Source organism: Miniopterus schreibersii (assembly GCF_964146895.1).
Source record: "Miniopterus schreibersii genome assembly, chromosome: 10".
Taxonomy (NCBI): domain Eukaryota; kingdom Metazoa; phylum Chordata; class Mammalia; order Chiroptera; family Miniopteridae; genus Miniopterus; species Miniopterus schreibersii.
Window position 1 is genome coordinate 58,491,442 of NC_138110.1, and position 27,130 is coordinate 58,518,571.

Genomic DNA, 27,130 nt, shown 5'->3' on the forward strand with positions numbered 1-27,130 from the left:
GCAGATGTGAGCCGGGAGCCCCAAGGACCCCATAACAGCTCTTTGAGCTCTGAGCCTTCTTCCCTGGCCCATCTGTGCTTGGGAGGTTCACCCAATCGGGGCTCCTGTTCCACCCCAGGTGTACAAACTGCTGACCAAAGGCAGATACGAAGCTACCCAAAGCAATCCTGAGGGCCTCTCCCTGAAGACTCTCCCAGACCAAGAGGGTCCTGGATGTCCTGAAACTAAGGATGTTGGCAGACTTCCAGAAGGGCCCCCCAAAGCCCTGACCTCTCCAGCCAAAGCATGCGTCTTAGCTGAGCCCCCACCCCAAGACTGATGACAGGAAACCAGTAAGTATGCTTGGTTTTGTTTTCCGATGGCCTTGGGACTGTGAGGAAGGACGATCCTCTCAGAGACTGGGAGTGGGCTTTATAGTTGGGAGGAAAGCTCAAGGAGGAGTGTTTCTGCTGAGCCTGTGAGAGGTGATTTCTAAGGGCGCCTGAAGGGACCCAGGCCTCCCTCCTCCACCTTTGTCCCCTGGAGAGCTACACTGCTCCCTCCCGCTGTGTCTGCACACCTGATCTGGTCCCATCTCGGTTACTAACATGCTGTGTGACTTAGGGGCCCTCTCTGGGCCCCAGCCGTCCAACTTCAGTGAACAAGAGGAGTCTGGATTATAATCTCTGAAGATACCTTCCACTCTAGTATCGTCAGTTCCTCTCAAAAGGGTGATATTTCTCAGCTGAAAGAGAGGGAGCTCAATCCAAATTCATCACTCTTACTCCACCACTGAGAAATTATCAATTAGCACAAAAACATAAAGACAGGATTGTAGCACCAGCTCTGCGCTAACCAGCTGTGTGACTGAGCACGAGGCCCGGACTCTCTGGGCCCTGTTCCTGTATCTGAATGGGATTAGATGCAGACCTCCCAAAGGGTCAATAAGATGATCAAAGGCAATTGTGGGCATTGTGCTGATCGAAGCTGCTTTTTCCTAACTCCTTCCTGGCCCAGGTCCTCTAGAAAGTGCCTAACGCATAGTAAGTTGTTCAAATGCTTATATAATTAATGATTATAGGATCTCTCTTAAAAGTTTTGGCCAACACCTCCTCCTAGGCCTGCCCACCCCCATGGTCTTCTTTTTGCCCTCCAGGAGGCCTCCTGACTCCACCAGGTGAAGGGAGCTAGCAGAGAGTGCTGGGGGCTTCCAGTCAGTGCACTTCTACCTCCTTCAGGCCCATCCCCCAGCCCCACCTGCCTCTAGAAGTTTCTGGGTTTAGCGCAGTTGTCGATTGTGGTGACTGTCTTGCTGAAGGAGGGGAAAGGAAACTAACCTTTACTGAGCACCCATTCTGTGCCAGGCTCCTCGACTTCCCCCGTACCCTGTGGACTCCGTGTTCTCTCTGATTCACAGATGAGACTGGGAAAGGTTGCATGTTCTTCCTGAGGTCACGCAGGTTCAGCCTGGTTGGCCTGAATTAATCACTTGTGCTACCGAGGAAAGATCTCCCCTGGGGTTTTCTGCACAGTAAAGCATAGAGCCTGTACCTCATACTCAACGAGGAAACCTGGGGAGCAGCAAGAATGCTGAAAACCTGACCTTAGCAATGAGGGAATCAGACACCTGAGGAGGCAGCAGCACCATCTCCAGTTGCCAAGGCTTCAGGATCCCCAAGTCAGCAGGAGCCACTTCCTAACTGGGCCTGTTTTGTAAACAAGAGTTCCTGTCCCATGAATACTGAATGGGGGGGGGGGGGGGCGGAGAAACAGGTACTATTAGCCCCTGTCAGTGGCACAAGACTGCAGCACTGAGGGTATCCCCTTACACATACACAGACAGTCGTTCCCTACTCGAAGGCAGGGTTTTTACTCAGACTGGACTAGCCTGTGAGGCCATGGAAGTCAATCCATGATAATGACAGACACCTGTCCTCATCCTGGCGCTGTGCTAGGCTCAAAGGCAAGGACGGAGCCTGTCTCTACTGAAAAGAATGGAAATCACCTCCACAAAACACTTTGAAATAGTGTTTGGAAAAATCAGCATTACCCTGGAAACCTGGGAATTTAAATTATTTTAAGGCTAAGACAACTGTCCAACCCTGGCTGGGCAGCTCAGTTGGTTAGAGAGTCCTGATACACCAAGGTTGCGGGTTCCATCCCAGTTGGCACATACAAGAAGCAACCAGTGAATGCATAAATGGGTGGAACGACAAGTTGATGTTTCTCCCTCCTCTCCCTTTCTCTCCCTCTCTCTCCCTCTCTCTCCCTCTCTCCTTCTCTCCCTCGCCCCCTCAAATCAATATTTTTTAAAGACACCTGTCCAAAGAGCTGATAATCACATTCATCCACTCAGTTCATGTGTATTGAGTGCCTTCTATAGGCCAAAGTCCTTACAAAATGCTGAGAAAGTTGGCAAACTAGGAGAGGTCCTGTCTTCCTTAACCTGTAGAATAATGGTGTATTGAATAAGTAAAGCTTTAATAAATGAATAATTAAAATGGGAAGGAACACAACAGGGAGCCAAGAGAAAAAAGGGAAGGCTCCCAGGAGCAGCCTCTGAAGTGACATTCAAGTCATGGTAGACGAAAACCAGCCCCGGCCAGGCTTTTCACGTGTTACCTCTAAGACCTGTATTGTTATCCCCATTTTTCAGATGAGGAAATGGAGGCAAAGAGAGAGGAAATCGCTCCACAGCCAATCTTCCAAAGCCTTGCAAGTCATCACTGTGTCACACAACCTCCCAGTCGCCTTTGCCCTGTGACACCAATAAGTTTGCTCAGTGTCACCTTAGCTTATTTTGACACCAGATCCGCCTTGTCCACTTCTAACCCTAGCATTGGGTTCTGCTAGGCCTGTAGTGAACTCTGTCCTGTCACTGTCCCCTGTCACACAGAATATGACCCCACGTCAGGAGATGGTTCTGATTAGGCCATCTGAATGATCAGCAGGGCCTGGGAGATTCAGGAAAAGCTTCCTGGCAAAGGGTGGGATCAAGACAGCCCTGAAGGGGGGAAGGATATTCCTGCCGGTGGGGAGGTGCACCACACCCACAAAGGCCCAGAAACAGTATGGCTGCAGCACAGTGAGGAGAAAACAGGGCCGGCCTTGCAGAGACCCTTCAGGGTCTGGGGGAAGCGCTGGCCCCTGGTCCTGACGGGAGGGGGATCGTTTGCATGCATCAGCCAGGAGGTTAGCAGGGCAGGGCCAGGGCGGGAGGGTGTTGGCACCAGGCCTGGAGCCACCGCTCTGTCTCCATCACAGCATCTCTTTTAGATTTCTCTCCATGTGCTTCTGAGAGTTCCGCTGAGGAGCTATGGGAAGTCAGCCCAGCAGAGGGAAAATCCTGCCAAGCCCAAGCTCAAGTCCCTCTGTCCAAGACCAGGGCCCTGTATCCATGCAACCAGGTAAGCTACAGGCCCCATGAGGCTGCACCATGAAGCTGCCCAGGGCCTTCCTGACCAGCCACTCCAAAACAGCCTCAAGCGTCAATGAGTTCCTGCTGTATACCAGGCCCTCCCCAGTGAGCCATGCAGGCAGGGTCCTGCTATTGTAGAGCTTACATGTTAGCAGTCAACATTAAACAACCAGGTAAAGTAGAAAATCCAGGCGGGTGTGGTAGTCCCTTAGGCATCTCCCAAGGCTTCTTTCCTCCTCAGCCAATTTATTTGGGGACTGAACTGGCAACTCTAAGACCAATCCCACTTCTGTAGCTCTCCATACCTTACAATTTAAATTTAAATTAATTTAAATGAAATAAAATTGAATATTCAGCTCCTCAGTCACACTAGCATTTCAAATGCTCAAAGCAATATGTGCCTGGCCACGTGGCTCAGCAGTTGAGCACTGACCTAGGATCCAGGAGATCGAAGTTCGATTTCCAGTCAGGGCATGTGCCCACCTTGCTGGCTCGATCCCCAGCAGGAGGCATGCAGGAGGCAGCTGATCAATGACTCTCTCATCATTGATGTTTCTCTCTCTCTCTTCCTCTCTCTGAAATCAATAAAGACATGTGGGTTTTTTTTAAAGCCATATGTAGCTACTGGCTACCTTAATTGGACAGCAAAATTATGGAACATTTCCATCATCATTTCCATCTATAAAATTCTACTAGTCAATGATTCTCCAAAAATCTCTCCTCTTATCCTGAGTGGTGCTATGAAATACTTGAAATAAATTAGAGCTATGACAACTGGAAAAAATTAGCACATACAATGCATATGCTGAACCTATAGCTGGTATTTTCTAAGGTAGTTTATGACTAAAAATGCTACTTTTTAGGACGATTAAAATAAATTCTAATTTTTTGATGTCAAAGCTTTGTTTCTTGTTCCCCAAAATAGCCCACAAATCCTTTCTCAAAACACATCCTGATTTGGGGTTTCGATAATGTATTCATCAGAGTTCTGCAGAGAAACAGAACCACAGAACCAATAGTGTGTGTGTGTGTGTGTGTGTGTGTGTGTGTGTGTGTGTGTGTGTACACAGAGAGAATTTATTTTAAGAAACTGGCTCATTCAATTGTGGGGGCTGGCAAGTCTCAAATCTGCAGGGCAGGCCTGGAGGCTGGTGACCCAGGGAAGAGTTGATGCTGCAGAATTCCAGAGTTGGGTCTGGAGGCAGGATTCCCTCTTCCTCAGAGGACCTCAGTCTGTTTCTCTTAACATCTTCAACTAACTGGAAGGGACACACACCCATTATGGGTTTTATTCAGAGTCTACCAATTTAAATGTTAATCTCATCTCAAAAATACCTTCACAGCAACATCTAGACTGCTGTTTGACCAAATATCTGGGGCCTGTGGGCTAGCCACACTGAGACATAAATGTAACCATCACAGATAACAAGATTACTCTAAACCAAGTGGCACTTTTAGGAGGAAGGACATGGAAACATACTTAAACAGAACCAGGAGACTAGAGCAAATGTCTGCGTATTAGTGTTTGGACAGGAGCTGCCTGAATCTGAAAACTCCCCTACAGTGGCTGGGGCTTCCTTCTCAGCCCCTGCCTCCAATATCCTCATCTCCCTAATACCAGCCTCCTCAGGCCCTACAGCCATTGAGTCCTAAAGCCCTAGGCCCTGTAGCCACTCAGTCTCCATAGAGTGCTTGGGGCCCAGCAGGCCTCTCAGGAAGGACCTGGAAACCACACAGACCTCCACCTCATTTCCTCTGAATCTAGCCGCGGCAGCAGCCCCAAGGCTGCTCTGAGTCATGCCCAAGGCTGCTGAGGGTAGAACGGTGAACCTTCCCCCACCCCCATGCAGGTGTCCTGCCTTCGGGACCTGAGGTGAACTGTGTTCCCTTCTCTGCCAGGGTCTGCAGGTAAAGGATGGGCCTCTCTGTAGGTCTATCTCTGGTCCCAGCAGAAGCATGGATTTTGGGCAGTCCCTTCCATGAGTCATCTCTGTCCATCAGCCTTGCATCCATCCAAACACTAAGGATTTTGTGCCAGGCCTTGTGCACGTACGACCAGGGTTCCCAGCAGTGGACAAGACAGGCACAGTCTCTGCCTTCAGGAACAGTCCCAAAGACAGGTGCTTAATCAATAATCAATTACAGTTTTGTTAGACTTGGGCAACAACATGATTTAAGGGACTCTGACCAAGAGTGTCTGTCTGCTAAGGCGTTTGTCAGGGAAGGCTTCCCTAAGGAAGGGACATTTCATCTGGGGAGCAAAAGATGAAGATGTGTCAGCCAGGTGGAGGGGGACAATCAAGGGAACAACATACAGCTTAGCAGTTCCTAGGGGTGCATGGCCAAGGCTTCCAGGAGGGGAAAGGCCCTTCCCAGCCACCTGGTTCCACCCTTATTGCAGGATGCCCTCCACAAGACTTTCTTGCACTGTTTGTTCAGGCATCAGGAATTTCCCTGTAGTGTGGAACGGTCACGTCCTGTGCTGCCGATAGGTCAGAGAGAGAAACCCGGGCTCTGGGGGGCTCCTGTCTGGGGTCACCACAGGGATCTCCACGTGTGCTGAGGGGACATATAGGAACCAGTCCAGGGTGCCTGTGGGGAGGTTGATGGTGGGATCCCAGACTCCACTAGACCTTACATCTGGAGACAGCTGGCCAAGAGGGTGACCACCTCTGTCCCTCCATGCAGAGAGGAGCAAAGCCACAGCCGTGGCCCTGGGCAGCTTTCCAGTAGGCGATCAGGCAGAGCTGTCACTGAGACTGGGGGAGCCACTGACCATCATCTCTGAGTAAGTCATTCCAAGGGCCTGCGTGGGATGATCTGCTCCCTCCCCCTGACACCTGCCGATACACTGATGTGAAAAAGGGCCACTCCCTCCAGGAGAAAAGAGCATGGCCTTTGGTGTCAGGCTCCCGCATGGCCCTAATGGTGGGATTTTGGACAGCATGACACAGCTACAGGGAGAAGCAGTGGGTAGGCAGGCCATACAGGGGACCCTGAATCATGCCATCTACTGCCCAGGAGGTACCTGGATTGGCTGGTGCAAGGAAACCTGGGAAACTCAGGTGGGATCCAGCCTGGAGGGCCCTTGTAAGTCCCAAATGAGCAGTTCTTGGGGCCTTGGTCCTTCTGAGAGGGGTCTCCCTCCTTTCTCTGCAGGGACGGAGACTGGTGGACGGTGCTGTCGGAGGGCTCAGGCAGAGAGTACAGCATCCCTAGCGTCCATGTGGCCAAAATCTCCCATGGGTGAGTTTCCACTCCAGGCCCTGCCTTGGGGGACTTGCCTGCTTTCTCTTCCCACAAGCATAGTCCTTTATGCCTAGTCCTGTGCTGAGAAAACGTGGGGACGGGAGAATCAGGCCCAGGCTCTGCCCTCAGGAGCAGATAGCTAACTCTCTAAGATTGGCCCGCTGGGCTTGGGAGCCTAGAGGAGGCGGGTTGGGGGGAATGTGTTGGTAGAGAATGCTGAAAGGGACTTTCAGGAGATGGAATCAGCCTGAATAAACATCCAGAGGCAAGAAAACAAAGGGGTGGTGCCCCATGTCATGGGCCTGCCCTTCTGAGAGGCACCTGTGAGGGAGGGCCAGACACGGGACACAGGGTCTCCTACAAAGCACAGCCATCTCTCTCCAAAAGTGAGTGACAAAAGGAACTGACCCCAGAGCAAATTCTATGCCAGGAGAGAGAGGAAGTGAAGTGCCTTTTGGTGGGATCTCTCTGAACAATGCAGGATTGGGAACGTGTCGCTGTACACAGGCATTGCTGTGACCTCCCTCCAGGTCTGAGAGAAGCACAGCTGCAGCACTGGGTGGCCTTCCTGTTCTGCGGCTCACGGGGTGTCTCATTCTGGTGAGAGTAACGCAGGGATCCTGCGATGTGTGGACACCTCGCAGGGTCAGCTCTCACGGAGGTTGTCTGCAAGCCGGGTGAAGCCCACCTTGCCACGTGTTTCCTGGTGGCCTGGGTGTACTGGGTGGAGGTTTTACATCCACAGCATGGCACTGAGTTTAAGCCAAGGAACACTGACCATCTCCAAGATACCCCCTTCCCTTGCCACTCCTTTATTTACATCCTCAGTTTTTATAAGACATCACAATTTTTTACTTGTTTTATTTACTATAAAATGAGGCTGTTTGCTACTGGCACCAAGTGAGGCACAGCTTCTCTAATTTATTTACTTGGCATCAACTCAACCCTGACTCTGGCTTTGACCATGGAAGTTCATGAAATGACACGGAGGCAGCCATTTCCATCAAATCAGCTTCTGTAGGCTTTGCCTGGGGTCACAGGGCATGCCCCTGGGGACCTAGGAGGCTGATGGCCTAGGACCAAAACATTCCTGCAGAACTACCCTACCTTCTCTTTACAGTTAAGTCCATGTAGATAATAGGTGAGGGATTAAGTGAAGAGAGGAAGGACAATATAGGGTCAGAGTAATCAAAACCTCGGCATGGAAAGAAGCCCTGGGAGCAGGTGGTGGAGGGCTGCACTTGGGAGCCACCTATGGTGACCAGTGGGCTACCCGGTATTTTCCAAAATTTTAGACGTTTTGAACATTCAAGTTCCAGCGTTTCTGTCCACAAATCAGCTTTACTGCAAGTTACATTTCAGTGATAACGAATAAAGGTTCACCCGCATACATTTAGCTATGAAGTTAAACTTTAAAATATCCAAATAAAATATTTACTGAAATTTAAACACACACACACTCACACAAAACGGGCAATTCTTGGAAAGGTGGGTACCACAGTGGTGGCAGGACACTGGGGAGTGGTAGAAGAAAGGCCAGGATCTCCCAGCCTGCCCCCAGCTCCGCGGCAGGAAAGACTGGGCTGGCCCTGTGAGGCTGTCCTCTGAGGCCCCTGGGGCCAGGATCAGGGGGACAAAGCTGGGGGCCCACCCACTCCCCAGGCTGACCCCTGGCTCTGCTGCTTCTCCAGGTGGCTGTACGAGGGCTTGAGCCGGGAGAAAGCTGAGGAACTGCTGTTGCTGCCTGGAAACCCTGGAGGGGCCTTCCTCATTCGGGAGAGCCAGACCAGGAGAGGTGGGTAAGCTGAGCCCCTACTGGGGTTTATCTCTTGAATACCAAAACCAAGGGTGACGTGATGTGGGGGCAGAGGGCAGAGGTCAAGTGCAAAGGGCTGGAGTCAGGCAGTCTGGCTGACTGGCTGCCATGTTGCTACCATGAGAACCCAGCAGCAATTGAGCAATAACCTGCATTTCTAACAGAGCATGAATGGCCCACAGTAGTTATCCAACAGAATTTCCTTCCCTTACCAAGACACAACATGATCCTGTCTCTTGGCAAAAAATTGATGAGCTGACAGGGTCTCTGTGCTGTGGGTCACCATCCAGTCAGAGCCAGAAAACCCGTTAGAAGCCATCTCAGGATCTTCCCCTCTCTGCCGTTCAGATGTGGAAAGAGGCCTAAAGAGGCGTAGGGACATGTCACCCTGCACGTTCATCTGAGGCTTCTCCCACCTCAGGTACAGGGCTTTGCAAACAAAACACGAGGTTGATGGGGTCTGTCTCTGATGCCCCTGCCTCCCTCTGAGCTGCCGCCTGAGTCCCTTACAGCAGAGGCAGAGGGACAGACATTGAAGGAGTAGCAGCACCCACGTTTGTGTCAGGCCCTTTCAGTGCCCTCAAGCAACCCTGTGGGGGTTGTTCTTCCTTTGTCCCCATTTTACAGATGAGGAAACTGAGGCTTAGAGAAGAGAAACGATTTGCCTGGGGAGACACAGCTAAGAAGTGCAGAGCTGGGATTCAAACCCAGCCAGGGTTCATCTTACTTTAGACACCCAGGAAAGGCCCACAGTGACAATATGGTGGAACTGCAAGCACAGTGGAGGGCTAGGGAGGAGATACTCAGAAGTGAGGACCAGCCTCCTGTCCTGGCCCTAATTTGAACCAACTGTGATGGGCTGTCAGGGCTCTTTGCTCTCTACTCAACCTCCCTCCTGGAGCCCCTCCAACAAGTCCTCCCCTCTCCTCCCCTTCCTTGGGGAGCTCCCTGGGTCGACCCCTCCCCAAGCCCTCCTGCTATTTTCTAGGCAGCCTGAGCAACCCACCCTTACACACACCCAGAGGCTATCTGGAGTGAGGGCTGGGTCCGAGGGCAGCAGCTGCAAACAGGAAACCACAGTGGTGTTGCTGACTTGGGTCAGGGCCTCCTAGACTGGGCCCAGTGAGCACTGAAAGCCACAGGAAGTGCTTTGCACTCAGCTCCCCACCCCCACCTTTCTCTGGCCTGGTTCAAACCCAAGAGCATACTAACCAGCCCTTACTGCCACTCTGCCCCTTTCCTAAGTAGGCACATATACAAATGCTACCAGGGAAACCTTGGTTCTTGTCTTGAGGGAAAGATTTCAATCAAGAGACAAAGTATAGAAAAGAAAGCAAGGATTTGCCCGGCCGGCGTGGCTCAGCAGTTGAGCATCGACCTAGGATCCAGGGAGTCGCGGTTCGATCCCCTGCCAAGGCACATGCCCGGGTTTCAGGCTCGATCCCCAGTCAGGGGCGTGCAGGAGGCAGCCGGTCAATGACTCTCTCATCATTGATATTTCAATTCTCTCTCTCCCTCTCCCTTCCTCTCTCTAAAATCAATAAAGATATATCAAACAAACAAACAAGGATTTATTGGCAGCAGCAAAAATATACTTAGGACAATGAAATAAGCAGGGCGTAGAAGAAGCAACAGGACAGCCTGGGCTGGGCTGCTTTGTCTCACTGGGAAGTCAGGAGAAAGGGAGGACTGCCTTGGAGACAGGGTCGGGGGCTAGCCCAGGACGGCTGCTCCCATTGCTTTCCTGGTCGCAAGTCTCACAGCGTCCTTTACAGGTTAGGGAACACGTGGCGACGAATGGAATGGCAACAGTGTGCTCCCCGGAGGGAGGGTGCCCTGGGACTGAGCTGCCTCTGCCCATTGCTTCCCTGGTTGCAAGTCTAGTGGGGTCCCCTTGGAGGGGAGAAGGGGGAAGGAGATGGTGACGGCATGATCCCCTTGCAGGGGCAGGAGAGAGCTGGGACCTTCATTTTCAGGGTTTTAAAGGCTGGGAGTTTAGGGGAGGTCTTAGGGGTGGATCGCAATGGAATGTTCATCAGCTTTATCCTCATATACCAAAATGAGATTTATTTTCTGAATTTGTCTGTCCTTGGGTGGGTTTGGCAAATGGCACTGATTGGATTTCTGTTATCTTTCTCCCTGAGTAGGGTGATTTAAGCTATCTACCCTCTGGCTGGGGAGGAGAAATGTAAACCATTTACCCTTAAGTGTCCTTGGTTTAGGGAAGGCAGGATTTACTAGGTGGCTGCAGACTGCTAACTATTTGTCTCAGTTTCCCTGTTCCGCTAGTCCTGGAATTTTCCTAGCTTTTACTATGCTATAACACAAGGCAAAATAGCTGAGAAATACAGGAGAAAGCAGATGAGGGTCCACACTGTTACTGTGTTCTGGGGTGACCCGCGACAGACGACCACCAGAGTTTGTGTTTGAGTTTTGGAGCCTTTATTAGCTGCCAGCAGCTACAGTTGCGGCGTCTCGCCCATGTAAGAGCCGAACGGCAGCCCCGACCCTCAGTTCTTCTCACTTTATGCTCCGTAACCACAAAGGCACTGCAGTAAAGGGGTTTCCAATAATTTGTCAGGCTGTCAGCTTTTGGTACAGGAAACAAGGGAGGAACTTTAGCAACACAAAAGGAACGATTTAAACACAATGTCTTACAATGAGTAATGGGGCTATGCTTGGCCAGAGCGGGACTGGTTTGTTCTTTCTATGGGAACTCAGGGGGGCGGTAATTATTGGGCTAGCTTGTAGGGCTTGCACAGTAGGGATCTTGCTCTACCTTTACCGTTAGTTCCTTAGGTATATTCTTCTGGCCATGGTGGCCAGAACAACTGGGGTAGCCCTGGCCAGTCTGGCTCACTGGTTGGGGCATCGGCCCACAGATGGAAGGGTCCTGTGTTCAGGTCCAGCCAAGGGCACGTACCTTGGTTGCAGGCTCAATCCCCTGCCTAGGTCGGGGCTCATGGGGGGGGCAACCAATCGATGTGTCTCTGTCACATTGATCTTTCTCTCTTTCTCTCCCCCATCCACTCCCTCTGAAAAGCAATGGAAAAATATCCTCGGGTAAGGAATAAGAAAACAAAGAAAAAACCACATTGTTACTGGGGCTAAGGTTAGATTGGACTCTGAGCTTCCCCAGAGCCAGCACGGGGGATAGATCAGGATGCTGTTCTCGGTGCCAGAAAAGGAAGAGGCTTGCCGGTTCTGCAGGGCAGGCAGAGGTTCCCTGGGACTGCGATCCCTCTCCTGGGCTTTCTTTTGGACAGTTTGTCAAGCTGGAGGCATGAGTCATTTCTGGGCCAAGAAATCAGCTCAATTATTGACCAGAGGGTCTCAAATTGGGTGTGCATCAGAATCCCCTGGGCTTAGGAAACAAGTTATAGAGGAAAGGAAGGACCCTTGGAGCTTGGGAGCGAGGGAGCTAATGCTAATGCTAATGTGCCTAAGGGGGATGGAAGGGAAAGGCTGGGGCACTCTCCCAGGAGGGAGAGTGCTCGGGGTCCTCCATCCTAATGGTTTTAAGGAGATCTTTGGGGAGGTGCCAGGGGAAGCTCTTAACAGAATATTCAGCAGTTTTCCAGGTGTGTCCTTTCACGGTCTAGATCTCCACTGCCTGTTGATTGGTCAGTGCCAGTGCAGGGGGGGTCACTATCCAAAGCTGGTCCTGAGGTTAGCCCTGGGTGGTTTTGTTGCTCTTCTGGGCCAGGAGCTGAAATATAACCAAGGTCTAAATGTTATCTCCTTGGAGGAAAGGTCGGGGGTCCAAACTGCAGGACCAGCAATATGCTAGGAGAGGAAAAGCCACCGAAGGGGCAAGGTCCCACCCTACAGTTGTCCTTTGCTAGGCACCTGAGACTTTCCATCCTGGTGACCTGCTGTACCTGGCCCATTGTCCTTGCCCTGCTCATGTCTGTCTAACTGCCCACCACAGATACATGTCTTTTTGATTTATTGTTTAGCCCCCAGGTGATTCTGACAAGCAGCCAGGCTTGAAAACCAGGGAGGGCCCTGTAACTCACTGATTTAGTGGATCTGGACCAGTGAGTGAAATGAAATACAGCAGAAAACATCAGAGTGCATCACTGGAGTTGGGGAAAATATTGCTTCATCAAACTTTTGTTTGTGTCCCGGATCATAGTGTAAAATTTCATATTGTGGTTTGTGGTCAAAAAAAGTTTGACACCACAGCTCTAGGGGCTCAGGTGACATCCTAGAGCAGAGCTCCTCAGACTTGAGTGTACAGGAATGAACTGTCAGGGGAACTTCTTGACAGTGCAGACTCTTGAGCCCCACCTCAGACCTACTGAATCAGACTATTGGGCACCGAGGTCAGAAATCTGCTTCCTTCACAACCCCCTTGCCCCCCTAATGGTTCTTATGTTCTTTTAAGTTTGAAAAAACAGGTACAACCCAGGGGACCCAGATTTAAGTAATAAAAGACTATGTATTTTATGCTTACACCATGCATCTTTTTTAAAAAATATATATATCTTTACTGATTTCAGAGAGAGGAAGGGAGAGGGAGAGAGAGAAACATCAATGATGAGAGAGTCGTCATTGATCGACTACCTCCTGCACATCCCCAACTGGGGATCAAGCCCACAACCAGGGCATGTGCCCTGACCGGAAATCGAACCTTGATCTCCTGGATCCTAGGTCGATGCTCAACTGCTGAGCCACGCCCGGCCGGGCTACACCATGCATCTTGTCACACCACTGTGGACCCCCGCCTCCTCCTGGCATTGTCATCAGAACTCCTCTGAGAACAAGGTGCCTGACTGCAGAGGTCCCTGCAGGCCAGGATGTGACATCGGCTAAGCCTTCTGGAACCTTTCCAGGGTGAGGACTTTGTGGGGTTTTTTGTTGTTTTTAAAAATGTATCTTTATTGATTTCAGAGAGAGGAAGGGAGAGGGAGAGAGAGTTGAAACATCAATGATGAGAGAGTCATTGATCGAGCCCACAACCCGGGCATGTGCCCCGACCAGGGATCGAACCTCGATCTCCTGGATCCTAGGTCGAAGCTGAACTGCTAAGCTGCGCCCATCAGGGCAGGACTTTGGATTTAAGTGTTACAGGGGTGGTTCTGAGTAGGGGGGTGACATGACCTGATCCCTCAACTGCTGCGAAGAGAGGATTGGGCAGGGGGTAAAGTAGAAATGGAAAGCCACGTGGGAAGTCACTGCAGGTTCATCTGGGTGAGAAGTGGTCAGATTCTGGATGTGTTCCGAGTGTAGCCATTAGGGTTTTCTGTCAGGTTGGATGGAGGTTTGAGAGATTGGCAGTCAGGGATGACGCCAGGGTTAGTAGCTTAGTAAAGGATGAATAGTGCTGCTGTTTCCTGAGATGGGAAGATGGTGGGGGGATAAACCAGAGCCATCCCTCAGGAGGCTCACAGTGGGTTATGAGTGTTGGGGCAGGAGAGGGATGGGGTTGAGGGACAGGTGATGGCAGAGCAGGGCCCTTGGTGCCACATAGCACTTGTGCCTGGGCAAGCCTAGGGCTGGGGCTTCTCCCAGGCGGAGAAGGTGTTCTGGAGGAGCTGTCTGAGCAGAACTGAGTTGGAAAGGGAAGCATGGGGTTACGCAGGTGGAAGTGTGACATACAGAAGGAGCAGTGTGGGCAAAGGACCAGGGGCCTGTTCAGGGTTATTAGGTGCTTGCTACATGTCAGGCACTGCTAAATGCTTTACCCGCTTCACCACCTGAGTCCTTGTGGTGGTCTGACTGGGACAGTTATTATCACTCTTTACAGATGAAGAAACAGATCTGAGAGGAGGGGAGGGGAAGGGAGGGGAGGGGGAAGGGGAAGGGAAAGGAAAAGGTGCTGGTACAGCGCCTGGTTGATTCTTTTATGTTCCCTGATCAGGAATGGAACCTGCAACGGTGGTGTTATCGGGACAAGGCTCTAAACAACTGAGCTACCGGGCCAGAACCTTTCTCTCCATGTCCTTGCTGACATCTGATATATTTTCACATTCTAACTCTTCTGCCCACTTGAGTCTTTGTAACAGCCAACACTTAATGTTCATTTGCATTGTGCCAGGCTCTGTGCTGAGGGCTCTGTGTCCACAATCTCATTTCACAAGAGCCCCATCTACTACATAGTGTCATTGTGACCAAGAGAGCAAGGCTTTGTCTTCCCCGCCCACTTCCCTTGTCGGGGCCCATGGCTATCCCCTGTGGCCACCTCTCTTCTGCCTCCCAACTTGGGCAGGGCCCAGTTCCAGCAGGGCCTCAGTCCCACCTTGGACCCTTTCCTCCTCAGGCTGTTACTCCTTGTCAGTCCGCCTCAGCCGCCCTGCATCCTGGGACCGGATCAGACACTACAGGATCCAGCGCCTTGACAACGGCTGGCTGTACATCTCGCCACGCTTCACTTTCCCCTCACTCCAGGCCCTGGTGGACCATTACTCCGGTATGGCCCTTCCTTGCCTCAATGAGGGTAGACTGGGATGTGAATTTTAGGGGTCAGAGTATCCTTAGACACTTTACCTCCTAAAGAATATCCAGACAGATGGAAGAGGGCCTCCCCTACCTTCATGCCAGTCCCTGTGCCAAGAAACACAGGGGGCAGCCCGATCTTTACTCCATACCCTGAGAGCCACACAGACCCGTGTGAGCGCAGGCCAGTGACTCATCCACCACTGTAGTTGAGTCAAAGCCCCAGTGGCAAGCGCAGTTCTCTGTGCAGGAACTAGGCCCAGATTTGTTGCTGCTGTGGAATTCAAGTTGATTCTTAACATTTTCTTGCGCCAGGGGACTAGCGGCATGAGGATGTGGGAGAGTAAAACTGGGGAGACTGACCCAGGGGCTGGTGGAGGATGTTCACACGACAGACACTGACAGCACAAGTAGAGACTGAACATTCCTCCGTTTTCTTCTTCCCAAAGCACTTTCCTAGCCAGAAACTGGGCTTAAAGAGGTCCATCAATTTACCCCAAACCACAGGAAATTGTCTTCCAAAACCTAGCCCAGAATGACTTTTGATTGTGTCTCAGCCTCTAGGAGGCCAACATCTAGGGGGTCATGCCCTGGAACCCTTTTTAGACTATGCTCCCATCTGCTAAGTGTGTAAAGCTGTTGGGTGGGTGGTGGTTGTTGGAGAGTAAAGCAGGGCTGGAGTCACCTATGTCAACAGTCTAGGTCTCTTCCTCAGAGCTGGCGGATGACATTTGCTGCCTCCTCAAGAAGCCCTGCGCCCTGCGGAGAGCTGGTCCAGTCCCTGGCAAAGACATACCCCTACCTGTGACTGTGCAGAGGGCTCCCCTCAATTGGAAGGAGCTGGACAGGTGAGGGGACCCCTGGAACATGAAGGCAGAACAAGGGGGAGTTAGGATTACCCCTGAGAACCCACAGCCCAGAATGAGCTTCAGGGCTACTGGGGGGTGAGTGAGCACTGCTTGAGCTCTAAGAAGCCAACATAGGCTCAGGGGGTGGGTGGGGGAGTGGCAGGGAGGAGGAAGTGGCCCTGTACACAGGGCATGCCTGAACATGAAGGTGGCCAGAATGGAAGGGAGATCAGTCAAGATGAGGTAGACGAACAGCCCCAGTCCTGAGTGGAGAAGCCAAGCTGTGGTTCAACCTGATAGGGAACGGGGGCCACTGCGAGTTCTTCACAAGTGAATTAAAAACTGAACTGTGTGGGAAGTGCAGGGAAGACAAAGCTCCTTGACCTAGCTCTTCCACCCTCCATAGCTCCCTCCTGCTCTCTGAAGCACCTGCCACAGGGGAGGCGGCTCTCCTCAGCGAGGGGCTCCGGGAGGCCCTCAGCTCCTACATCAGCCTGACTGATGACATCTCCTTGGACGATGCCAAAGCCCAGAGGCCAAAAGGGGACCGTCGTAGCACCTAGAATCCCAAGTCAGCTCAGCCTGACTGCGTACCCTAGAGGCAAGGCTGTACAGTGAGGAGAGGGGAGGGCCACACAGGCACATTCAAGGTCCCACCTGCATCCTCTGTTCCTTCCTCTCAGTCCTAAGAAATCACACACCTCCTCCCAGGGCCAAGACCCTGCCTGCAATCTCTAGTTCAAGTACAGACCAGTTGAGAACAGGGCCAGGGCTCCAAAGAGACTAAACTTCCTCTGGGGTATGATGTAGTCAGTGCCCAAGTTTGGGAATTCCAGCACATTTTCCTCCCCTGCCAGCCGAGTCCCATTCAAACCCCTCCCCCGCCCTGCTAACCAGCCCCACCCACAAGTTAGAAAGGACCACTAGCCTCAAGAAGAAAATCATCTGAAGAAAATTTACAAGGGACAGGAAAGCAGAGGGGATAGATGGCTCAACACAGCAGCGGAACCTGTGCTGTCCAGCTTCCCCCTGACCCTAGAGCAAAGAGGAGGACTTCTGACAGTCCAGGTCCTCAAATGTCCCCACCAAGCCCCTTCTCTGGACAGTTGTAGCTCTCAGATTTCTATTTCATTTTGCAGCTTATTTGGACCTGGCCAAGTCTTAATGGCCTTGCCATCTAGTGGCCCAATGCAAAATGACACCTTCTGAGCCCAGCATACTGGGATGAGGTCAGTCATGTGTGGCTCTCAGTGCTGGGCAGGGGCACTAGAGCATCAAAAAGTGGTAAGCCTTCTCTCCACAAAGCCAAGGCCTTGGCCTAAGCCCACAAAGGGAAAGAGGCCTGGCTGGAGCTGCTAAGGGAGCAGGGAGAAGAAGGAGGGATAGAGACAGGAGGGCACCCCCTCTTGTGTTCCACTAGTTTCTCAGGCTTTTACCAGGTACCAGCAACAGGTTGTCAATTAAAGATCTGATTTATTCAAGTATCTGAAAACATTCTACAATAGAAACTGTTACTAGATACCGCTTGTACTATGCTATGGACCATGCACATACTGCCATACTCTTTTTGAAAGACTTGAAATGCCACTGATAGTTTAAAAACTGTACACCTGATGGAGAAGTGAGGAAGACAATTTAATGTTTCATCCAGATCCAGAGGTGCATCAAATTAAACGACAGCTCCAATCTGCAAATAGGTGTGTCATGATGGTATCCAAGAAGACATGGTTGGTGGTGGACAATTCAGAAATGCTTCCCCAAAAGGTGGATGGTTCTTTAAAAAGTTTCAGGTCACAACACTTGCAGAAAACACTGACGCCCAACACACTGATTCTTGGTCCAGGAAACGTGTCTTCCAGATTCCATGTGGCTGGGGTGCCCCTATAATCATGTTTCTGTGCTGTAACTAAGAGGGTCCTTTGGACCAGAAATGGAGCAGGTGGGGACTGTACACCATCAGTCATAGTGGATGGCAGTGTAAAAGATGATCCAGATGACCTGGAGAGGAGACAAGCAATGTTCATAGGTCACCTGCTCAACATAGGCCCCTATTCCACAAAACAGTCAGATGTCTGCACAGTGGGCTCCCGAGGGGCTATCCAATGCACAATGTTTGGGGACCTAAATAATTTCACTGAAATCAAGCTGTCACTAACAGCCCAGGACCAACCTGCCTGTGTTTCCTAAGGGACCCCAGACAAGCCTCTGACCTTGCCAAACAGCAAACCAAGTGCCAGGGAGTGGAGTTATAGATGTAGAAACAAAACAGGTAAAGCAGACTATGCTGCTAGTAGATGTTAGGATTAGCCGTAAATATGAAAACAAAACCACCATTATACCCTGTCAGTGCCATATCAAATAACATACATATTGTCAAAACTGACTGCACATTGCATCTCCTAGGACCTTTAAAAGTATTATGCTGTGGCCCAAGTGCCACCTCCCAGAGATTTTTATTTTATTGGCTTAGGCTAGAGTCTATAAATTAAAAATAAAAAAATTTTAGATATAATTTATATTCTGTAAAGTATACAATTCGGAGGGTTGTTTTCCCCCCCGGTGTTTATTTTCTTACTGAATCCATTTTTAAAAAAACAACACAATTCAGAGTTTTTTTTTAATATTCACAGAGGTATGTACATATCACCATTTTTTAACTGATTCTGGAACATTTTCATCATCCTAAAAAGATCAGTTATTTCCCCTTTCCCCTTCCCATAGCCACTGGCAATCACTAATTTAACTGTTGTCTGTATGAATTTTTTTTTTAAATGTGTCTTTACTGATTTCAGAGAGAGGAAGGGAGAGAGACAGAGACAGAAACATCAATGATGAGAGAGTCATTGATCTGCTGCCTCCTGCACGCCCCCCACCAGGGATTGAGCCCGCAAACCCAGACATGTGCTCTGACCAGGAATTAAACCACAATCTCCTGGAACATAGGTTGATGCTCAACCGCTGAGCCACATCAGCCAGGCTGTATGAATTTTCACATAAACGGATTCATACAATAGGTAATCTTTTGTCTAGCTTCTTTCACTTAGCATGTTTTCAAGGGTCATCATGTTGTAGCATGTATCAGTACTTCATTCCTTTTTATGGCCAAATAATATTCTGCATGAATATCCACTCTTCAATCGATAACTTTGTATATTTTACCTATTAAGAATGATGCTATGACTATATTTTAAAATGTTTCCCAGTTGTTTCTAATATGCAGCCAGAGTTGAGAATCAGATGTAAAAGCTCACAATGGGCTTAGGATTTTCACACCACAGGGAGACTGTACAGTATATCACACCACATCTTTTGGGACAATGTGACTCAAGAGTAGACATGCCCTCTGGCCTCACGAGCTTTGTGAAAAATGGTACCCCAATCACACAGTGTAATAACTCAATCAGTAGGCTCCCCTTGAGTAACTCAGGAAATGATGTTACTTGCTATAAAACTATCAGCTATACATACCATGAACAACGCAAAAGATGTCATAAACCCCTCTTTTGTGAGCTCCCATGTGCCGCCATATTCTTCCTCATCTATCTGTAGGTAGTTGCTGAAGTAGAGGTACAGGACTCCTGCATTGATCAGGCAGAATCTGGAGGGAAGACAAGCACCAAAAACAAACCATAAGCTTGGAAGACTCAGAACTCCCACCACCATGGTTCAGCTCTATTAAGGTACTTCATTGTTGCACAGTTAACTATTCTATTATAAAAGTGAAATAACACATGAAAACACCTGGCCCCTCAATGGAGCTACCCATTTTGCTGAGCTAGAGACCTAAAGAAGGAATAACTCTTTTTAGTTGCCCAGCCAAAGCAAAAAATGAAATAAAAAAGCAGATTTAAGTTCTCCAAGCCACCTTAAAGTAAGACAGACTGGTCCCAAGTAGGACCAATACCTCACTTGAGTCTCTAGGTAGCTCCAGCTGGGGCGAGGGGTGGCCATGGGACAAACACGTTAAGCTGCTGCTTCATGGCCTAACTGAGCAAGCAAGGGTGTATACTAAAAAAGCCCATGCAGAATTCCCAATACGAGACAATCTCTGGATGTTCACTGTCTGCTACTGTACTTGCGGAGGTGAACATGAGAGTTCCTGCCATTACTAGGGGCTAAAAACAGCAGTGAGGCCCTGACCAGTGTGGCTCAGTTGGTTGGAGTGTTGTCCCGTACACCAAAAGGTGGCAGGTTCGATCCCCTGGGCCATGCACGGAGGCAACCCATTGATGTTTCTCTCTCCCTCTTTCTAAAACCAATTAAAAAATAATAAAAAATAGAAACAGTACTGAGAGTGGAATTGAAACCAGAGGTTTGCAAGTACCTCTAGGCAGGTCTTTGAGCCCCATCATGTATTATTTAACTGATGGAAGAATTAGAATGCAGTGAGTAGCAATATATGTATGTATATATATTTTAAATATATCTTTATTGATTTCAGAGAGAGGAAAGGAGAATGAGAGAGAGAAACATCAACGATGAGAGAGGCATTGATCGGCTGCCTCCTGCACGCCCCCAACTGGGGATCGAGCCCGCAACCTGGGCATGTGTCCTGACCAGGAATCGAACCCCAATCGCCTGGATCCTAGGTCGACCCTCAACCACTGAGCCACGGCTGGGCGAGTAGCAATATATTGCCCTGCTCTACTGATCTCTTGGTACTATCGTCATGTAAAAGTAACCTACAAAGTGATCAAGATTTTGATGGAGGACTGAATGTCTTAAGTCCTATTCTTTCTGAAGACTGAGGTAAAAAAATGCAGAGAAGCGGTTCCTCCTAATGGATGAAGTGTGGGCTGCTGAGGGCAAGGCAGTTAGATGATGCTGACTCATGTAAACCAGTATATAATGGGCCCACCTGAGGCAGGGAGAGCAAGGTGGGGGTGAGGCGGGGTGTGCATACTTCCGGAAGTCTAGTAAGTAGTGCGAGTGAGGGCTTTCTCCTGAGTGGGAGGAACTTGAGCTGGGAGTCTGGTTTAGACCTGTACCATGTTTCAGGAAAAGAGTGCCAATGAAGTTTGAGGACAGTGACTAGGACAGTGGCTGAATGGGGAGGGAAAGCCTAAGGGCTGGAGCCTAAGGGCCTAGGAGTACAATGGTTTCAGTAACAGAAGCAGGAAGTCAGGAAGAACGAAGGTTTTCTTGGATTTCACCTAAAATAGTCCTTGGCTTGGCTATATTGTGGCCACATCCTTATCTTCTGCCAGAAATCTTGGGACCTGGCCGATCTGGATACTTCCCTCTAACAAGAGTTTCATTTTGAACAGGCTGAGTTAGTGGCTTATGGGACTAATGGGACTTAGAAATGTCACTAGGGCTGGAGAATGACTGGAGACTCATCAAATGAGGTGAGCTGTAAGAGCGGCTGCTTGGTGAGATGAGAGGGAAAGGTGAGATAAGGAATGGCAGGGAGAAAGAAAAGGGTTAGCACAAATCCTTCCTTCTAAGGTTACACACTTAGAAGAAAGTGAAGCCACAGAAACAAAGGTATTTAAATGCTTGGTGGTCAAGAGGGAGGGGTCCAGAAAGGACTGGAAAGGCTCACACTGAGTTTTAAAGATGGGAGTAATTTCTGTATTGTAAACAAGGGTGAGAACTTCACAGCAAATGTGCAGACAAAAAAATGAACGTGCTGGATTGGAGGTTGGAGAAGAACATTAAAAAAGACTGACTCTCAAATGGGTTTTTAAAAATTCTATCTTATGCCCTGGCCAGGTAGCTCAGTTGGTTACAGCACTGTCCCAATATGCCAAGGTTGTGGGTTCAATCTCTGGTCAGGGCACAATACAAAAATCAACCAAGGAGCCCAGCCAGTGTTGCTCAGTGGTTGAGTGTCGACCCATGAACCAAGAGGTTACGGTTTGATTCCAGGTCAGGGCACATTCCTGGATTACAGGCTCAATCCCCAGTAGGGGGCATGCAGAAGGCAGCTGATCAATGACTCTCTCATCATTGATATTTCTATTTCTCTTCCCTCTCCCTTCCTCTCTCTGAAATCAATAAAAACATATTAAGCCCTAGCTGGTTTTGCTGAGTGGTTAAGAGCATCCACCCGCAGACTGGAGGGTCCTGGGTTCAATTCCAGCCAAGGGAACGTACCATAGTTGCAGGCTCAATCCCCAGCCCTATTCAGGGTGCATGCAGGAAGCAACCAATCGATGTTTCTCTCACATCCATGTCTCTCTCTCTCTCCTACTCTCTCTGAAAAGCAACAGAAAAAATATCCTCTGGTGAGGATAAAAACAAAACAAAACACAAACATATTAAAAAAAATTTTTTTTTTAATTCTATCCTAAAATCTCCTGTCAAAATTTAACAAAATAATGAACCTAACAAATACTATGACTTCAGGGCTGGAAGGCTACATGACAACAGTAACATATGGCCCTGCTTTCAAGAGTCAATGGGAATTCATTTGTTTTTTGGTTTTTTTTAAATGTTTTTATTGATTTCAGAGAGAGGAAGGGAGAGGGAGAGAGAAATCTCAATGATGAGAGTCACTAATCGGCTGCCTCCTGTACGCCACCTATTGGGGGTAGAGCCTGCAACCTGGGCATGCGCCCTGATCAGGAATTGAACAGTGCCCTCCTGGTTCATAGGTCAACGCTCAACCACTGAGCCACGCGGGCCGGGCTCATTTTTTTTTTTTTAGAAAATTTAACAAGCAGCCCTGGCTAGGTGGCTCAGCTGGTTAGAGCGTCATTCAGTGTACCAAAGGTCACGGGGTTCAGCTCCCAGTCAGGGCACATACTTGGGTTTCGGATTCGATCCCTAGTTGGGGTGCGTTTGGGAGGCAACAGATCAATGTTTCACTCTCACATAGATGTTTCTCTCTCCCTCTCTCTAAAAATCAAAAGCATGTCCTCTGGTAAGGATTTAAATTTTTTTTTTTTTAATTAACAAGCATTCACTGAGCACCTATTAATCATATGCCAAACTCTATGAGACAGGCAGGAAGGGATGGAAAGGGCCCACCTCTGATAATGCAAAACCACAGGAGCATCACTCAGTTCTTCAGCAAATTATAATTGAGACCCGAGGAAAGTGTTTTACATTAATGGGCCCTAACTGGTGGCTACACCAGAAATAAGAAGCCAAGCTGGAACCAAAACAGAGGGCAGCTATGGCAGAAGTGGGGAGGAGTCACCAGAACGGAGCACCAGAGAAGTTCTGCTCTTACATCCAGGCAGCTGGGTCAGACAGATGGAGAAGGGATGTGAGTGGAAAAATCAATGTCCTTGGGCTCTTTCCAAGAGCAGGGGAAAAGGTGCCAACCAAAGGAGAGAAGGGATTTGAGTTTTGGCTCTGGCAGGACAGTGTGGGAGTGAACCACAGAAAGCAGTCCTGAAAAAGCAGCTCTATGCACTATGGGTGATCCACTCCAAGGTGAATTCACTCCAAACGCCACGTTTCCTGTCTTCTCAAAAGCGGTATTGTGCCACTCTTTGTAAAGCTAATCATATAATTGCAGTGAACGATTTATGGAGTGCCTGTGAGGTACTAAGCACTACATTCAGCAATTTATTTGCATTGTTTCATTTAATTCACACATCAATCTTATGAGGCAGGCATTTTAATTGCTCCTTTATTTATTATGTATTTTTATTAATTTTCAGAGAGAAAGGAAGTGAGAGGGGGAGAGAGAAACATCAATGATGAAAGTCATCATTGATCGGCTGCCTCCTGCATGCCCCCTGCTGGAGATCGAGCCCACAACCCAGGCACGTGCCCTGACCAGGAATTGAACCTCGATCTGTTGGATCCTAGGTCAATGCTCAACCACGCCCAGCTAGGCTATTGCCCCCATTTTAATGATAAGGAAACTGAGTCTCAGAGAGCTGAGGCCAAAATTATGTAGCCTGAAAGTGACAAAGCTAGAACTTGAATTCAGAGCTTTCTATAAAGTTAAAAAGAAAGGAAGATCTGTTTGGCAAGTTTAACTCTTCTGCCACAGTATGAGGTATATCAGACTAGCTCTAGTCTTTGCTCTATTATTCCAGATTGGTGACTTCAGAGAAATCCTTTAGGAATCCTACAAGACATAATAGGTTCAAGGGTCTCTGAACCTCTCCTAGACAAGTGGCCATGGGACGATGAGAAACTCCCTCTAGCTTTTAGATTGCCCTTCCTCCTTCTCTGGCATTTTTCTCTTTTCTGCCTTTTCTCTCATAGAAAGCTCAAATGGGGTGACCAACACTCTCAAAGTATCTATATACCACCTCCAACCTGGGAGGACCTCTGTGAATACCAGGTCCTGGGTCTCATCATCCCCAATCAGCCCTCATCAAGTGTGCACTCCATCAAAGTCAGGCAGAGAATAAACTCTTAATGTTTTCTTGTACAAATGCTCAGCTCAGTATCATAAATCAAAAACCTTGTTAGTTAGGAGAGCTGTATTCCTTTTGGGTCAACCTGTGAGAAAACAGGCAACTCAAATGAGTTTATTTCACCCTAGGGTAACAGGAGAAGAGATGTGACCACCCCTTAAAAAAAAATCAATGTGACTTTTCCATGGTAAGGGTGACAGTTTATATTCCCTGCATGAAAAAAGGTGACAGCTTGCCTGTCCACGTCCACCACTGCTTGCCCCCAATTCCCACATATCCTTTTAATTCAATCAAGCGGGGAGTGGACATGTGAACTCATTTTCAGTGGGTTGTTAAGAAGCAGAGCCACGACCAGGGGCTAGTGTCAACCGTTTCCACTGGCCACAGGAGCACAGGAGACGGTGGAGGGCCAATCCTTTGACTTTTTCATTGCCTCTAAAATGTAAGGACCTTGCCCGGCCAGGCGTGGCTCAGCAGCTGAGCATCAACCTAGGATCCAGGAGATCGAAGTTCGTTTCCTGGTCAGGGCACATGCCTGGGGTTGTGGGCTCAATCCCTAGTCATGGGCATGCAGGAGGCAGCCGATCAATGACTTTCTCATTATCGATGTTTCTATCTCTCTCTCTGCTTCTCTGAAATCAACAAAGATACACTAAAAAAAAGAAAGAAAAGAAAAGAAAATGCAAGATATCCAAGACTTACCCTGCTATTCCCAAGAAACCTCGCAATGGTAACACTCCCCAAATGACACCTAGGACCACAGCGATGATCTGTCGGAACCAGTAGATCACATCTAAAAATTCATCCTGTAGGAGAGAGACAGACTGCATGCGTTATCTGGACTGGGTGCCACAGTAGGACCTCCTGTAATAGGTAAGGAACAGGAAAGCTTCCTGCTAACATATCTTCCAGGGAATTTCCCCCCAAAAGCAAATATATGGGGCTCTCTCATCTCTACCTCGTCTTATACTAAAAGGAGGGGGGGGGGAGATACTTGTCTTTTTTTAAAAAAAAAAATCTTTATTAATTTCAGAGAGAGGAAGGGAGAGAAAGACAAACATCAATGATGAGAGTCGTCACTGATTGGCTGCCTCCTGCATGCCCCCAGCTGGGGATCAAGCCCACAATCCAGGCATGTGCCCAGACCGGAGTTGAACTGCAATCTCCTGAATCCTAGGTCGATGCTCAACTGCTGAGCCACACCCGGCAAGGCATGATACTTGTCTTGAGTGATGACTTCTAAGAGCTATGCTCTAACTAAAAAACTAGAAAAATCATTTACCTTTTTCAAGAAGTTGCAAAACTGAAATGGCTGGTAACGAAATGTGGTGTTAGCAACTGTGCTGCTGAACACTGACAATACTTATCTCCTCTGGGGAGAACTAGACACACCAGTCCCAGCCAGAAGGGCCGACAGGCAACCTACTCAGTACCTCTTCCTGCACACTGAATTTTGAGTAAATCACAAAGGAGAGAGAAAGGATTAGAAACAAAAGTGCTGGAGGCAGGCGGCAACATATCTATTTTACATACAAGGACACGAACGACTCAGGTTTCTGACCTGCCCTAGAGTTCAGGAACCAGTCCTTACAGAAGAAAAGAAAGAAATGACACGGCAGATCAGAAGGGTTTTACAAGAGCTGGGTAGGGCTGGGACAACTTCGCGAAGTGCCTCCCATCCCTCCTTACTGGGACTCCAGAAAGGAAAACATAATTCACCAGCTGCCTCCCCCCAAGGCTGCAAATATAACATTTTTTTCAGGCCAACTGGAATCAAGCTGTTCGTGATGGTCCCTTCCAGATCATGGCTAGGGAGAGCCCAAACTCAGATCTGAATGTGTGTAACAGGTAAGAAAATCCTGAAGCCCACCCCCCCACACACACACTCCCCCCTGCAAGGTGGTCTCAGTCTCCCCTCAACAATCACACTAAAGGTATCCGGTTTTTCTCGTTAAACAATAAAGCAATGGCCGCCTTAGTGAGCCTCACCATGTGCTACCTCCTTAATGCACCACAGTACCCCAGTTCAGAGTTGTTCTGAAAATTAAATGAGACACGCATGGAGAGCACCTGACAAAGTACCCAGTAGATGTCTGTTACCTTTACTTTTCATGCTAACGACTACGTTAAGCAGTTATTTCGGAGAAAGTAAATCACTCTAGATCCTTCAGGGAGTAAACGGCGGAGGTCAAATCGAATTCAGCTCAATCTCACCGTTCAAACACATGCCCTGCCCGCGAGGGGCACCTCCTCTGCCCTCTCCACGCTGCTGCTCGCATGACCCAGGCGGCTTGGCCGTTAGGCCACTCGGCGGTGAGCCCCTAGCTCGGCTCTCAGGCCCGGGCCCGCGGAGTTCGCCATGACACCCTCTGGCCACCCGCTCCGCCACCCCAAACATTCGGCCGTATGTGGGTGCCAACTAGGGCCCGCCCACCCGTCCCCAAGCGCCAGCCGGCTCCTCAAACCTGTGCCCTCACCAGGTCCTACCTCACCTTGTCCTCCCAGGCCGCGTCACTTCGCAGCACCTTGCTCCAGACAGAGACTTTGAGGGCCCCGTTGGCCAGCTGCGGCTGAGGCGGCTCCTCCTTCCGCCTCCCGCCGCTCATCCTCCCGCCGCGCCGCCCGGGCCGGGCCGGGCCTGGGGCGCGCGGGCCGAGCCAAAAGGAGTCGGGGCCTGGGGTCGCGGGTCACGGCGTTCGGGCGGCAGTGGCAGGCTCGGCAGTCTCGCCGGGGGGTGCGCTGCAGCCGCCCGCCCTCGGCCAAGCAGCCCGGCTCAACTCGCTCCGCCGAGACCAGGTGCCGTGGAGGGAGGAGCAACGCAGCGCCGAGCGTCCTCCCGCCGACGTGCCCACGCAGCCAATCGGAGGGCGTGCAGTGGTCCGAGTGAAAAAAGTGCCCGTGGTCTTAGCGCAAGCGCTCTACGCATGACGGAAGTGACGACAAGCTTCGGCCAAGCGCGAGGTAGGTGAGAGGGAAGGGACAATCTTGGGGGCGAGGACGATACGAGCGCGAGGCGGCGCTGTGGAGACTGAACGGCGTCTGAAGCGAAAGC

At 49.7% G+C, this 27,130-nt stretch overlaps 2 protein-coding genes across 2 annotated transcripts; one reads left to right on the plus strand and one right to left on the minus strand.

The window, feature by feature from the left end:
• Positions 1-17,442, plus strand: SLA2 (Src like adaptor 2). The gene is made up of 8 exons (XM_081149521.1): positions 1-332; positions 3,256-3,386; positions 6,086-6,185; positions 6,557-6,643; positions 8,338-8,441; positions 14,728-14,877; positions 15,619-15,751; positions 16,158-17,442. The coding sequence occupies exons 2-8, from the start codon at positions 3,296-3,298 to the stop codon at positions 16,312-16,314; spliced, it is 822 nt and encodes a 273-aa protein (XP_081005647.1). The 5' UTR covers positions 1-332; positions 3,256-3,295; the 3' UTR covers positions 16,315-17,442.
• RAB5IF (RAB5 interacting factor) lies at positions 17,368-26,931 on the minus strand. The gene is made up of 4 exons (XM_081149528.1): positions 26,571-26,931; positions 24,781-24,884; positions 19,220-19,349; positions 17,368-17,749 (listed from the first exon to the last, which is right to left on the minus strand). Exons 1-4 carry the CDS (start codon positions 26,682-26,684, stop codon positions 17,708-17,710), a joined length of 390 nt encoding a protein of 129 aa, XP_081005654.1. The 5' UTR covers positions 26,685-26,931; the 3' UTR covers positions 17,368-17,707.
• Between the last annotated feature and the right edge of the window lie 199 nt (positions 26,932-27,130).